General features: G+C 48.2%; 1 protein-coding gene across 6 annotated transcripts in view; it reads left to right on the forward strand.

The window, feature by feature from the left end:
* Nucleotides 1-5585: 5585 nt before the first annotated feature.
* Nucleotides 5586-13612, forward strand: part of TAF1 (TATA-box binding protein associated factor 1) — a 147623-nt gene continuing 139596 nt past the window's right edge. For all 6 annotated transcript variants that reach the window (XM_074962836.1, XM_074962841.1, XM_074962837.1 and 3 more), the window contains exons 1-5: nt 5586-5742; nt 5912-6029; nt 10306-10422; nt 11822-11935; nt 13199-13440. In XM_074962836.1, coding sequence (XP_074818937.1) covers nt 5617-5742; nt 5912-6029; nt 10306-10422; nt 11822-11935; nt 13199-13440 — 717 coding nt within the window. In that variant the 5' untranslated portion in view covers nt 5586-5616. The remainder of the gene's footprint in view (nt 5743-5911; nt 6030-10305; nt 10423-11821; nt 11936-13198; nt 13441-13612) is intronic.

Consider the following 13612-nt stretch of genomic DNA (forward strand, 5'->3'; position numbering starts at 1 on the left):
CTACAGCACTTGACCCAAGATTTAAGAATCTGAAGTGCTTTCCAAAATCTGAGATGGATGAGGTGTGGAGCATGCTTTCATGTCTTAAAAGAGCAACATTCTGATGTGGAAACTACAGAACACAAACCACCAAAAGAGAAAATCAACCAACTGCTGGTGGCATCTAACTCAGATGATGAAAATGAACACGTCAGTCCGCTCTGCTCTGGATCGTTATCAGGCAGAACCTGTCATCAGCATGGATGCATGTCCTCTGGAATGGTGGTTGAAGCATGAAGGGACATATGAGTTTTTATCGCATCTGGCATGTAAATATCTTGCAGCGCTGATTACAGCAGTGCCATGCAAATGCCTGTTCTCACTTTCAGGTGACATTGTGAACAAGAAGCAGGTAAGCATTATCTTCTGAAAATGTAAACAAACTTGTTTGTCTGAGCTATTGGCTGAACAACAAGTAGGACTGAGTGGACTTTGTTTTATTTTTGAATGCAGGTTTTTTTTGAACTTACAAATGTAGAATTAACTTTCATGATAAAAATTTCACTATAGTACTTGTATTAGGTGACTTACAAATATTTGTACTGTAAAAAAAAATAAAGCATTTTTTAACAAAATAGAGCACTGTACACTTTGTATTCTGTGTTGTGACTGAAATAAATATATTTGAAAATGTAAAAAACAATAAAATACCCTTTATTTAAATATTTTTTGGATAACAGCATGATTAATTGCGATTAAAAATATTAATCGCCTGAGAGCTCTAATTAAAATGCCCCTGGGAGGTAAGTAGGTATTTAGCTATAGCTTTGTACAGAGGAGGACACTTACCCCTAGGGGTATGTCTACACTACGAAATTAGGTAGAGTAGAAGTCTATTTTTAAAAATCAATTTTATACAGTCAATTGTGTATGGGCCCACTAAGCGCATTAAGTTGGCGGAGTGTGTCCTCAATACTATGGCTAGCATCGACTTATGGAGCGATGCACTGTGGGTAGCTATCCCACAGTTCCCGCAGTCTCCACTGCCCATTGGAATTCTGGGTTAAGCTCCCAATGCCTGATGGGGCAAAAACATTGTCACGGGTGGTTTTGGGTACATGTCATCAGTTGCCCTTCCCTCCCTCCCTCCCTCTGTGAAAGCAACAGAATCGTTTTGTGCCTTTTTTCCTGGGTTACCCATGCAGACGCCATACCACGGCAAGCATGGGGCCCGCTCAGCTCAGCACTGCTGTTGAGAGCATTGTAAACACCTCATGCATTATCCTGGAGTATGTGCAGAATCAGGTTAAGAGACGCCAGCACGAGGACGATTGTGATGAGGGCATGGACGCAGACATTCCTGAAAGCACGGGCTGTGGCAATTGGGACATCATGGAGGCAGTGGGGCTGGTTGATACAGTGGAATGCCCATTCTGGGCCTGGCAAATAAGCACAGACTGGTAGGACCACATAGTGTTGCAGGTATGGGATGATTCACAGTGGTTGCAAAACTTTCGCATGCGTAAGGCCACTTTCCTTGAACTTTTGTGAGTTGCTTTTCTCTGCTCTGAAGCGCAGGAATACCAAGATGAGAGCTGCCCTGACAGTTGAGAAGCGAGTAGTGATAGCCCTGTGAAAGCTTGCAACGCCTGACTGCTACCGGTCAGTTGGGAATCAATTTGGAGTGGGCAAGTCTACTGTGGGGACTGCTGTGATCCAAGTAGCCAATGCAATCAGAGACGTTCTGCTATCAAGGGTAGTGACTCAGGGAACCCCTTGCAGCAAAGCCATCAAGTATCAAGCACATTTCCCAAACGGTGGTGGGGCGATAGGGATATGCGTTCTGTCTATCTTGGCACCTGACCACCTTGCCAACCAGTATCTAAACTGCAAGGGGCACTTCTTGATAGTTCTGCCAGCACTGGTGGATCACAAGGGACATTTTACCGACATCAAAGTGGGATGGCCGGGAAAGGTGCATGATGCTCGCATTTTTAGGAACTCTGGGCTGTTCGAGCAGTTGCAAGAAGGGACTTACTTCCCAGACCAGAAAATTACCGTTGGGGATGTGGAAATGCCAATAGTTATCCTTGGGGACCCAGCCTACCTCTTGCTCCCATGGCTCATGAAGCCATACACAGGCAGCCTGGCGTTAAGGAGCAGTTAAACTATAGGCTGATCAAGTGCAGAATGGTGGCAGAATGTGCCTTTGGACGTTTAAAAGCTCGCTGGCGCTGTTTGCTGACTAGGTTAGACCTCAGCGCAACCAACATTCCCACTGTTATTGCTGCTTGCTGTGTGCTCCATAATATCTGTGAGAGTAAGGGGGAGACATTTATGGCGGGGTGGGAGGTTGAGGCAAATTGGCTGCTCAAAATTGCCAGGCTGACACAAGGGCGACTAGAAGAGCACAGCTAGGCGCGCTGCACATTAGAGAGGCTTTGAAAACTAGTTTCATGACTGGCCAGGCTACGGTGTGAAGGTTGTGAGTGTTTCTCCTTGCTGCAAACCTGCCCTGTTTATTGATTTTAATTCCCTGTAAACCGACCACCCTCCATCCTTTGACCACAGCTGGCAAAGGACATAAAGTAACTATTGTTTTGAAACCTCTCTTTTCTTTTCTTTCTTAATTAAAAAAAAAAGTGAGAACTCACAAGGTAGCCTGGGTGGGGTGGGGCTCAGGAGGAGGCAAGGACAAGGCCACATTGCTTACTGTAGCCACACTACAAATCAAAATTGTTTGAATTACAGCCTTCTGTTGCTTGGGCTAGCCTCCGGAGTGAAGTGGCTGGGTGCCTGAAGCCTCCCCACCCCACGTTCTTGGGCGTCTGGGTGAGGAGAATATGGAACTTGGGGAGGAGGGCAAGCAGTTATACAATGGATGCAGCGGGGGTCTGTGCTCTTGTTGGCTTTCCTGCAGTTCCAACAGATGCTTCATCATGTCCGTTTGCTCCCCCATTAGCCTCAGCATTGCCTCCTACCTCAGCTCTTTGCACTCACTTAATGCTTTCCTGGCCTCTGCCACTGAATGCCTCCATGCATTAAGCTGTGCCCTATCAGTGCGGGAGAACTGCATGAGCTCAGAAAACATGTAATCGTGAATGTGTTTTTTTTCTGCCTTCTAATCTGCGATAACCTCAGGGACGGAGCTGATAGGGGGAGCATAGAAACATTTGCACCTGGGGGGGAGATAAAAAGGGAGAGTAAAATTTAAGATGATACATTTCTGAGAACAAAAGGGAGACTTTCACAGTGAATCAAGCAATTCATAGCATATGTGCTTTAGGTACAGTCACATTTTGTCTTTTATATTGAGTGCCTCTCGGTATGGTGACACATCACAAATGGCCGGGCAACAGAATTCGGTTTCCAGGCAGCCATGGGAAGCCTTTTGGTACGTGGGGTTGGCTTCTTATGCCTTCATAACACGTGGGAATGGTTTCAAACTGCAGCGTCGTCCTTTCCCATAGCAAGCAATGCCGGTTGGGTTTCACATTTAAAAAGAGGGGCTGCGGTTTTCAGGTGGATGTGCAGCACACACCTCCTCCCACCCCATGGCGTGGCTATTCTCTGGGTTGATCCCTTTTAGCCAAGTGCAAATAACCCAGCATGAATGGGGTTCTTTTACTGTTCCCTTACAAAAATTCCCCTATTTCAACCAGGTGATCATGAATGATATCACTCCCCTGAGGCTAATGCAGAAAGATATAGACAATGTTACTTGAATGCGACCAAACCCAGGACCATTCGTTGCCATGCTTTGTGCTGCAATGATTCCAGACTACTTGCTACTGGCTTGGCATGGTAAAGTGTGCAGAATGAAATAAGGCTTAGGCAGCCCTCCCTAGAAACCTTCTGCAAAGGCTTTCAGAGTACCTCCAGGAGAGCTTCATGGAGATGTCCCTGAAGGATTCCCACTCCATCCACAGACACGTTAACAGACTTTTCCAGTAGCTGTACTGCCCGTGAATGCATCCCAATTCTTCAGGGCAAATAAAACACTATTGCTTTTAAACCCTGTACTGTAGTTGCAAATGTGCACTCACCAGAGCTGCCTTCTCTGGCTTCAGGGTCGGGGACCCGCCTTGGGAGGGTATTGGCTCCAGCGTGATGAAAAGGTCCTGGCTGCCAGGGAGAACAGATTCACCACTTGCCTTCTCCTCCTCCACAAAATCCTCCCTGTTGCGTGAGACTCTCCCCTTGCACGTGTCCTCGGGTAGTGGTACGGTCCCCCCCCTTAGAATGTCATGTAGCTGATCATAGAAGCGGCATGTATGGGGCTCTGACCGAGAGCGACTGTTTGCCTCCTTTGTCTTTTGGCAGGCTTGCCTGAGCTCCTTAACTTTCACACGGCGCTGCTGTGTGCCCCTGTTGTAGCCTCTCTCCACCATGCCCTGTGCGATTTTGGCATATATATTAGCATTTCTTCTTTTTGATCGGAGTTCAACCTGCACAGGTTCTTCTCCCCATACAGCAATCAGATGTAGTGTCTCCCTTCTGGTCCATGCTGGAGTTAATTTGTGATCCTGGGGGGACTGCATGGTCACCTGTGCTGCTGAGCTTGCCACGCGGACCAAACAGAAAATGAAATTCAAAATTTCCCAGGGCTTTTCCTGTGTACCTGGCTAGTGTATTGGAGTTCAAAGTCCTGGCCAGAATGGTCACATTGGAGCACCCTCGATAGCTCCCGGAGGCCAATACTGTCGATTTGCGTCCGCGCTACCCCAAATTCAACCCAGGAAGGTAGATTTTAGCACTACTCCCCTCGCTGGGGAGGAGTACAGAAGTCAATTTTAAGAGCCTGTTCGGTCGAGGGAACGGGGGTGGTTGTGCGGATGCAGTCATTCTGAAATCGACCTAACGCGGCTAGATTTGACCTAACCCGGCAGTGTAGACCAGGGCCTAGAGACGGTAGGCTCTGCTGTGAGCGGTCCTGAGCCCGTACAGCTGTAGCTGCAACCAGTGGCTGGCGGGCCGGCGGGAGCCCCTCGAGACCGTTGTTTTTGGAAGTCTGTACTGGGGGTGCTCGCGTGAGCGGGCCCGAGAGCCCGGCTCGCTGACACCACCCGGCCCGACGGGTCCGGCCGGCCACTGAGGCGCCCCGCAGCTGGCCCCAGCTGGGGCTGAGCCTATGTCTACACTGCCGTGGTCACGCCAGCTACGCGCCTGTAGCTGGAGTCGAGTTACCCGGGTCCACACGGCGGGGGTCGACGGGAGACACTCCTCTCGTTGGGGGCAGGGCAGGGGGTGGACTGGAGAGCGAGCCGCTGTCGAGTTGGGGTCTTTACTAGACCCGCTCAAGCGACCGCCGGTGGATCGCTCGCCGAGCGCCGATCCTTGCCCTCGTCTCCCCCGGGAGTCGGCGGCGGCGGCCTGGGCCGAGTCTGTCGCCCCGGCAGCGCCAGCGCCAGCGCCAGCCCCAGCCCCGCCCCTCCCCTCCCCTCCGAGCAGACGCTCCCGCCGCGCGTTCTCTATGGTGCTCTCCGCAGGCGTGACCCGGCAGCGCCGGCCCCGCCCCTCCCCTCCGAGCAGACGCTCTCGCCGCGCGTTCTCTATGGTGCTCTCCGCAGGCGTGACCCGGCGGCGCTCGCGCCCCGCTTCTGCTTCCGGGTCGCGTCCCGGGACGAGGCGGGAGAGATGTCGGACTCGGAGAGCGAGGAGGAGGCGGAGGGGGGCCGCGCCGGGCCCTTCTCCCTGGCCGGCTTCCTCTTCGGGAATATCAACGAGGCGGGGCAGCTGGAGGGGGAGAGCGTCTTGGACAAGGTGAGGCGCGGGGCCCTGGGGCCGCTGGGCTCCGTCTGCCCACAGGGGCCCCGGCTGGCCGCGCCCGGGCCCCTCTCGCCGCGGCGGGAACGTAGCCCTGGTGCTCCGCGGGCGTCACCCGTCGCGGCGCGGGGCCGCTAACGGCCGGTCCTGTCTTCCGCTGTTCCAGGAATCTAAGAAGCATTTAGCCGGTTTGGGCGCCTTGGGGCTGGGCAACCTGATCACCGAGATCACGGCCAGCGAGGAGGACGCTGCGGAGACTGACGGAGCCCAGCTGGATGAGGAGGGTGAGGCCCGAACACCCGTTCAGGTCTGGGTTGGCTCGGTTGTAGCTACCGCAGCCCAGTCAGATTTTGTCACATCGAAGGGTTTCCTTAACGAGAACAGGAGGACTTGTGGCACCGTAGAGACTAGCACGTTTATTTGAGCATAAAGCTGAAGTGAGCTGTAGCTCACGAAAGCTTCTGCTCAAAGAGATGTGTTAGTCTCTAAGGTGCCACAAGTCCTCCTGTTCTTTTTGCGAATACAGACGAACACGGCTGCTACTCTGAAACCTCTCTTTAAAGAGTAACGGTGCATTTCTAGCTCTTCTTACTGAAACGGAAACCGTAATTTCATTGTTGACACTCTGGTCGCATTTTGATATCTGCCAATCTGCAGGAAGGCGGAGGCAATAACTATGAGGCATGAACTGTCCTAGTTGCATCACTAATGTATTAATACCTAAGCCTAACAATTGTACTTGAGAAGGTAACTGTGGTGCACAATTGTGCATTTGCATGTTTAGTGATTCATTACGGTCTCTTGTTCAGTCTTTAAAACAACCAAACCAGCATGAAGGCCTCTATTTAACAAATATATGCTACTTAATGTTCCAATTTATTACGACCTTGTCTTCCTACTCAGTTGTGTGTCTCCACTTCACCGTTGCATCTTGGACTTATTTAAATTGTAAAACCTATTGGTCCATTGATCTATTGTCTTCATTACTTGTTTTGCACAGCGTATAGCGCAATAGGGCTGTGATCCTCAGTTGAAGTTTCTAGGTGCCACTGTAATGTTCTGGAGAGACAAGGTGGGTGAGGTAACTTATTTTATTGCAACAGCTTCTGTTGGTGAGAGAGAAAAGCTTTCGAGTTTACACAGAAGTCTTCTCCGGGTCTGGGAAACTAACTCAGGGGAGTCAGGGCTTGTCTTCGCATACAGTGCTACAGCTGCTGTAGCATTTTAGTGAAGACACTACTATGCCAATGGGAGTGGGTTACTGATTTTCACAGATTAGTCTATGTCTGATGTGTTGGTCCTCATCCTCAAAGGAAACCTGCACAGCACTTTCAAAAGATGAATCAGGGCACTTAAATTCATTACTCTGCTAGACACTAAAAATCATGGACTGAATACAGATACTGGATTTATGGCTTATTACAACAGTCTGTAACCCACTAACAATCCCCATAGCTGCTATCCACCCTTTCCTTCCTACAACTGGACGGGTATTAATAGGCCACTTCACCTTGAGTGGTACCTTGAAATATGTGTTAACTACTTAAGCTAAACAGTCTGTTCAGACCTTGTGTTTAGCAATGGCACTGAAACCTTGTCTACACTACAGGTTACGTTGGTATAACTTACGTCGCTCAGAGATGTGAATAATCCACACCCCTGAGCAATGTAAATTATATCGACCTAAGCACCAGTGTAGACAGTGCTATGTCAGTGGGAGAGCTTCTCCCACTGACTTAGGGCTTGTCTACACTGGCACTTTACAGCGCTTCAACTTTCTCACTTAGGGATGTGAAAAAACAAGCCCCTGAGCTCTGCAAGTTTCAGCGCTGTAAAGCGCCAGTGTGAACAGTACACCAGCACTGGGAGCTACGTCTCTCATGGAGGTGGGTTTTTCTAGAGCTCTGGGAGAGCTCTCTCCCAACGCTGTGCCGCGACTGCACAAGCCATGTTAAAACGCTGTTGCGGTAGCGCTTTAACGTTGCGAGTGTAGACTAGCTCATAGCTACTGCCTCTTGCGGAGGCAAGCATTATTAAGCCGATGGGAGATCTCTCTCCCGTCAGCTTAGAGCAGCGGTTCTCACTCTGCGGTCGCATGTGGCCCAATTAGCACAGAGCTGTGGCCCAGCTTAGCTATGTTCTAAAGTCTGTCTGTGTGCCCGGGTTCCCAGCTGCGCGGCATGGGAGTGTCTGGGCTGCCCTGGTTCGACGGGTTTGGGGTCCGGGCTGCCCTGGAAGGGTCGGGGTCCGGACTGCTGGCCCGCCCAGTGTGGCGGCAGTCGGGGAAGCCACTTGGCCCCACAGGCTCTGCAGTCTGAGTCGGGCTGGCTGGCAGCCAGCCTCCCTGTGCAGCAAGGGTCGGGGCCCACAGTGTGTAATCAGTTGAGAACCACTGGCTTAGAGTGTCTCCACCATAAGTGCTAGAGCTAAGTGCTGTAGTGTAGATGTACCTGAATTAGTTCACCAGACCTGAAGAAGAGCTTTGTGTAAGCTTGAAAGCTTGTCTCTCTCTAGAAATTGGTCCAGTAAAATGTTGCCTCACCCACCTTGTCTCTCTAGTATCCTGGGACCAGTGTAGCTAAACAACATTGTGTACTGCAATTTACTGTAATACAAATAAATAAAGGACAGAAATAGCACTGGTTCTGAGAATGCTTGAAATGTCTTTTTCTCACTGAGTGATGCTCAGTGCAGCAGTAACTTTAATAAGATAAGAAATAATTCTTTCTTTAAATATTTCTTTAATAAGAAAAGAAATAATTAACATAAGGGCCAGAGTCTACCCTGCCAATATCTTTGTACAAACCTCATCTTATCATTAGACAACTTGCTGTAGTTCAAGGTTAAGGTATTGCCCTAGCTTTGTAAACTTGGGTAAATCTCACTGCCCAATTGCTTTCCATTGCCTTTATACATGTTGTCTATAGATTGTCTGCTCATAGGGCCAGGGATCCCTGCCTTTATACCTATCTGTAAAGTTCCCCGCTCACTGTTTGTGGGATTTAATTTTGTTTAATACAAAAAACTTATGTTAAAAGAATATGAAGGTTGCAAAGTCAAGTGTTTGAAAGTTGAAATGCTAGAATTAAGGATGCCTGTTCAGTCTTAAGTCTGTCTCTTGTACATGAGCATTGTGGTGATTTTTAATGACGTGATCAGATATTTGTTTTTCTTTTCTGTACATGTTCCACTTTCCCCCAGGATGGAACAAAGCTCAGTGAATGAGGCAGTTGTTCAGTATTGCTTTCTATCATTCAATACGTGGCTCTGGGGCTTATTTATTGCACACTATCCAAATGCTGCACTGAATATAGAATTATGAAATTCACTATGGGCTTTTCTGTACTGCTCATCACTGTAGTGGTTAGTATCTCACAAATGGTAACAGACCCAATTTTGGGTGGAGATTATCCTTTCTCTTCCTAGTTATCTGCCTTATTCTCTATACCCCTTTCAACTTCAAGAGCAAGTGAAGCTGGTGTCCTGCTGACACAGCATCATTCACTACACAGCCCTCGTTCGTGCCCTGAGCACCCTCCAGGCTAAATGAGTTGGGAATTGTGTGGAAAAAGTGATCATGTAATTAAAGACTGTATTGTGCATATACAGAAGGGGCAACATCAAGGTTTTGAGAGCAGCCTTAGTTCTGGCATTTCTTTACTTTCATGAGCTTGACTTTTGCAACCTCACTAACATTCTTTTAAGAGTTCTTAATTTAATTTAATTTATTTTTGGAAAAGATGTGAAAACAAATTATTTGCAACTATAGCAACACTCCATCATGCATTATCAGCCGGGTGTGAATCATCACTCAGACTGCAGCATAGATTCCTTGACTGCAGTTTAATTACATTAGCTGCCAGCAGTAGAAGGCTGTTCATAGGAGTGTACGTAACACAATGAAACAGTAAGTTATTTATAAATGAGTAGACTTATTTTACAGACAGCATAGCAAAGGACAAAGATATGATACGTTATTTCTGAGAGGCAATGTGGCAGTAAATAGGATTTGTTTTTGCAATAGTAATTATTTTCCCAGCTTCTGTAACCCCCAATGGGATATGGTGCTTTGCTTGATACAGTTGTGAAAGTACAGAATTACGAACGTTCATCAGTAGAAGACATTCATTTAGGACTCATGGTCTGGTTCCCAGGCGGTGTACTTACCTCTGGGTCAAAGGGCCTGTCTCAGCAGCTTGTTACTCTGCCAAATCTGAACAGATTTTCATGAGACTGGCACTTCCCTGACCCCAATGATCCACCTTCCAGATTTCAAAGTCTTGCTGCAAACCATGAAGGTGTTGGAGCTCTTGGGAGCAGGGGAAGGGAAGAAAGACCAGACCTTTTTAGAATAGAAAACATTAGGTAACCTTAATACAGGGATTGTATTTGCTCCTCCAGTAAAATAGAGTATAGAAGGGGGTGGAAAGAAGTTACAGTAGGAAGGAGGGGGTAGGCGGGTGGAGAAGTCAGGATAGACGAAGATGGGATGAGGTAAGATGTGGTGAGTACATGTTGGGATATCATTTTGTTGTATGACAAGTCTTTCCTCCTCCTCAGGCTGGGTTAAGAGCACAGAGGATGCTGTTGATTACTCAGATATTAATGAGGTGGCTGAAGATGAGAGTCGCAGATACAGGCAGGCAATGGGCACCCTTCAGCCAATTCGAAGACCAGGTAATTGGCGGTGGTAGGAGTACACATAGACAAAATGATTAACAGTTAATGGTATGTCTCTGTGGGGCGGATTGGCTTTTGGTGCTGTTGTTGAGAGTGATCTTTCTGTAATCATCGTTTTCCTGCCATGTTCTTTGCCTGCTTCACGAACCTCATGTAAGCCAGTGGGGCAAATAAATGGCCCAGACATCAAATAATGTACACGAGGGTGGTGAAATTTCAGTCCCTTTCTTTAGGGGCTGGGTTTATTTTTCTGAAGCAAAACAGCTCATCATAATTTCTATAGATAAACCAGATTGTTTTCCCTGACCCAGGGTCTCCTGCAATATCCTACCTCCTTCTCGCAGGTGTTCCTGTAAACTGAGTTGTTGGTTTGATCTAAGGACAGGGTAGGCCACAGGCTGTTACATGATTCCTGGTCTCAGACCTATCTCCTGGGGGGAAATCAGTTAGTCACAGGAGGGGGCTAAGGCCCATTCCCTTGGAGGATTATCCGAACCAATGACACCCCTCCTCTGTTTCTCCCCATCTCCCTTCCCTAGCATTCTGTTTAATGGCAGCTGCTCATGAGGAGGCATCTTCATCCAAGTTCTACCACGACTTTCACTGGTTATAAGGAGGGGTGAGGCTGGCCTTTATGCTTCCCAAAGAGGACTAATATAGGAGATCCCTGTCTGTAGGATACAGAATTGTAAACATCTGCAGTTTTTTTTCCCCTGTGTTATTGCTAGTGCAATTGATGAATCTGCTGCCTGTCTCCTAAAGGAACTTTCCACCTCCTCTCCTGTCAGTCAGGAGCAGGAAATTAGGAATGTTGCAGTAATCTAGGGTTTCTGCTCTGAATTGTCTTGTTTCTCTTGTCAGTTTTCCTGCTCCCCTACTCATCCACATTTTAAGCCCTGATTTTGTGAGCCGTTGAGTGCAGGGAAACCACAGTTGGGGCAGCTTTGGGTGATCTATTTGAGAAACTGGAAAGGTATTTGTAATAAGTTAATGCTGAGACAGGGTCCTTTCTGTGGTTTGGGATGGAGGTGAGATACCCTAGTTGTGGTATTGGGGAAGGAGTGTCTGGGTATCCTTGAAAGTGGATTTTTTTTTTATTATTATTTTTTTTTAATAAAGATAAATAAGTTAATGGAGGATAGGTCCATCAACGGCTGTTAGCCAAAATGGTAAGGGATGCAACCTCAGGTACTGGATGTCCCTAAACGCCATGTGCCAAAGCTGGGACTGGATGACTGGGAATGGATTACTTGATGATTGCCCTGTTCCGTTCATTCCCTCTGAAGCATCTGGCACTGGCCACTGCCAGAGACACGATACTGGGCTGAATGGACCATTGGTCTGATCCAGTATGGTCACATGTTCTGAAGGTGATTGTCTCCTTTTGACTGGTTAGATGAAGATGAGGATGATTATGATGCCGACTGCGAAGATATTGATTCTAAGCTGATGCCACCGCCACCTCCACCTCCAGTAAAGAGAGACGATGAAAAAGATGCAACAGCCCCTGGTGAGTAAGGACTCTCATCTTCTATCTGAAACTTGTGGGAAGAATCTAGGAGTTTTGGGATGACAGGATGTGACAAATCAAGGATTCAAGCATTTCTGTGCAGTGGCTTTATACTGTAGCATGTTTGGGATCTTGTCAAAGATCCATCCTGCAGACTGGATCTGAAGGCCAATTATGCAAAGAAGTAGCGCTGCTTAGGGGTAACTGGCTTTTATATAAAATATAGAGTAAAAGATGTTAACACTTTCAACAGTAACGTTAAGATTCATAATCAAACCAACCTGTGACATTCACCTGCTTCTCTGTTTTGCCTTCTCTCAGTGGGGACTGTGAGTTGCAGAGGTGATCTAGGGATGCACTGAAAGGCTGAACTGGAACAGGAATCAATAACTATAAAACATGGAGGCTTAGGGAATGGCTACACTTGCAGATGTAGAGCTCTGGGAGTTAAACCAGCCTTCGGAGACTGCAGCAGGGAAAATGCTGCTGTGTGTTTACACTGTCAGATTCAAGCGCACTGGCATGGCCACATAAGCAGCTCTTGCAACGCCACAAAGAGCAGTGCATTGTGGTAGCTATCCCAGCGTTCAAGTGGCTGCAACATACTTTTCAAATGGCTGGGGGGGGCGGCGGCGTGTGGAGAGTGACAGGGAGTGTGTTGTGTGTATGTTGAGGGGAGAGAGTGGGTTTTGGGGTGCTGAGTGTGTGTCAGCATACTGTCTTGTAAGTTCAGACAGCAGCAGACCCCCCCTTCCCCCCTCCCCTCTCTCTCACACACAGCATTCCACAGTAATGGTTGGTTTGTCCCAGAGCAGATAAGCAGCCGGATGTCAGAAACGGAGCTTTGAAAGGGGATATCTGCATTCCTACAGCCGAGTTCAAAACAGAGACAAGAGTGGCCACTTGACTTCAGGGAATTATGGGACGTTTCCGGAGGCCGATCACAGTGCAGTAATGCAACACCTCGGTCACACTGATGCCCAGGTGTTTCAGCCAGGGCGCAGCAAGCTTTATGCTTCTCGTGGAGGTGGATTACCAGGAGCACTCCAGCTGCAGAGTCCAGGCGCTCTAAGTGCCTTGCCAGTGTGGATGGGTGGGGAATGAGGGTGCCTAGGGCTGCTTTAATGCGCTCTAACTTGCAAGTGCAGCCAAGCCCTTAGATTCAGCATAATTTAAGATCAGGAAACAATGCTTGTGGAGTGCAGGGGTAGTGCTGGGGACCAAGAAAGGAAACTTGTTCATAAGATACTTGTTCTATTGTAGTATCTGAAGATGGAGATGGTATCATTCTGCCCTCCATCATTGCGCCATCCTCTGCTACCTCTGAGAAGGCGGATTTCAGCAGTTCTTCTGATTCTGAGTCAGAGATGGGACCCCAAGATGCAAGGCAGGCAGAATCCAAGGAAGGGAAACTGACACTGCCTCTTGCAGGAATAATGCAGCGAGATGCCACCAAACAGCTGCCGAGTGTTACCGAGCTGTTCCCAGAATTCCGGCCCGGCAAGGTATTGTATGTGTTGGGGACAATGTCCAAGGGAAAATGATGGAAACTCCGTCACTTGGGACACTTAAGACTGGAAAAAAAGCCATCCTAGTAAATGTGTGCTTGGTAGAGTGAAAGGGGCCAGGTGATTGTCATCTCCATCTCCGATTTCTCTGTGTCTGTTTACTGGCTGC

This window comes from Natator depressus, chromosome 9 (genome assembly GCF_965152275.1).
Source record: "Natator depressus isolate rNatDep1 chromosome 9, rNatDep2.hap1, whole genome shotgun sequence".
Classification (NCBI taxonomy): domain Eukaryota; kingdom Metazoa; phylum Chordata; order Testudines; family Cheloniidae; genus Natator; species Natator depressus.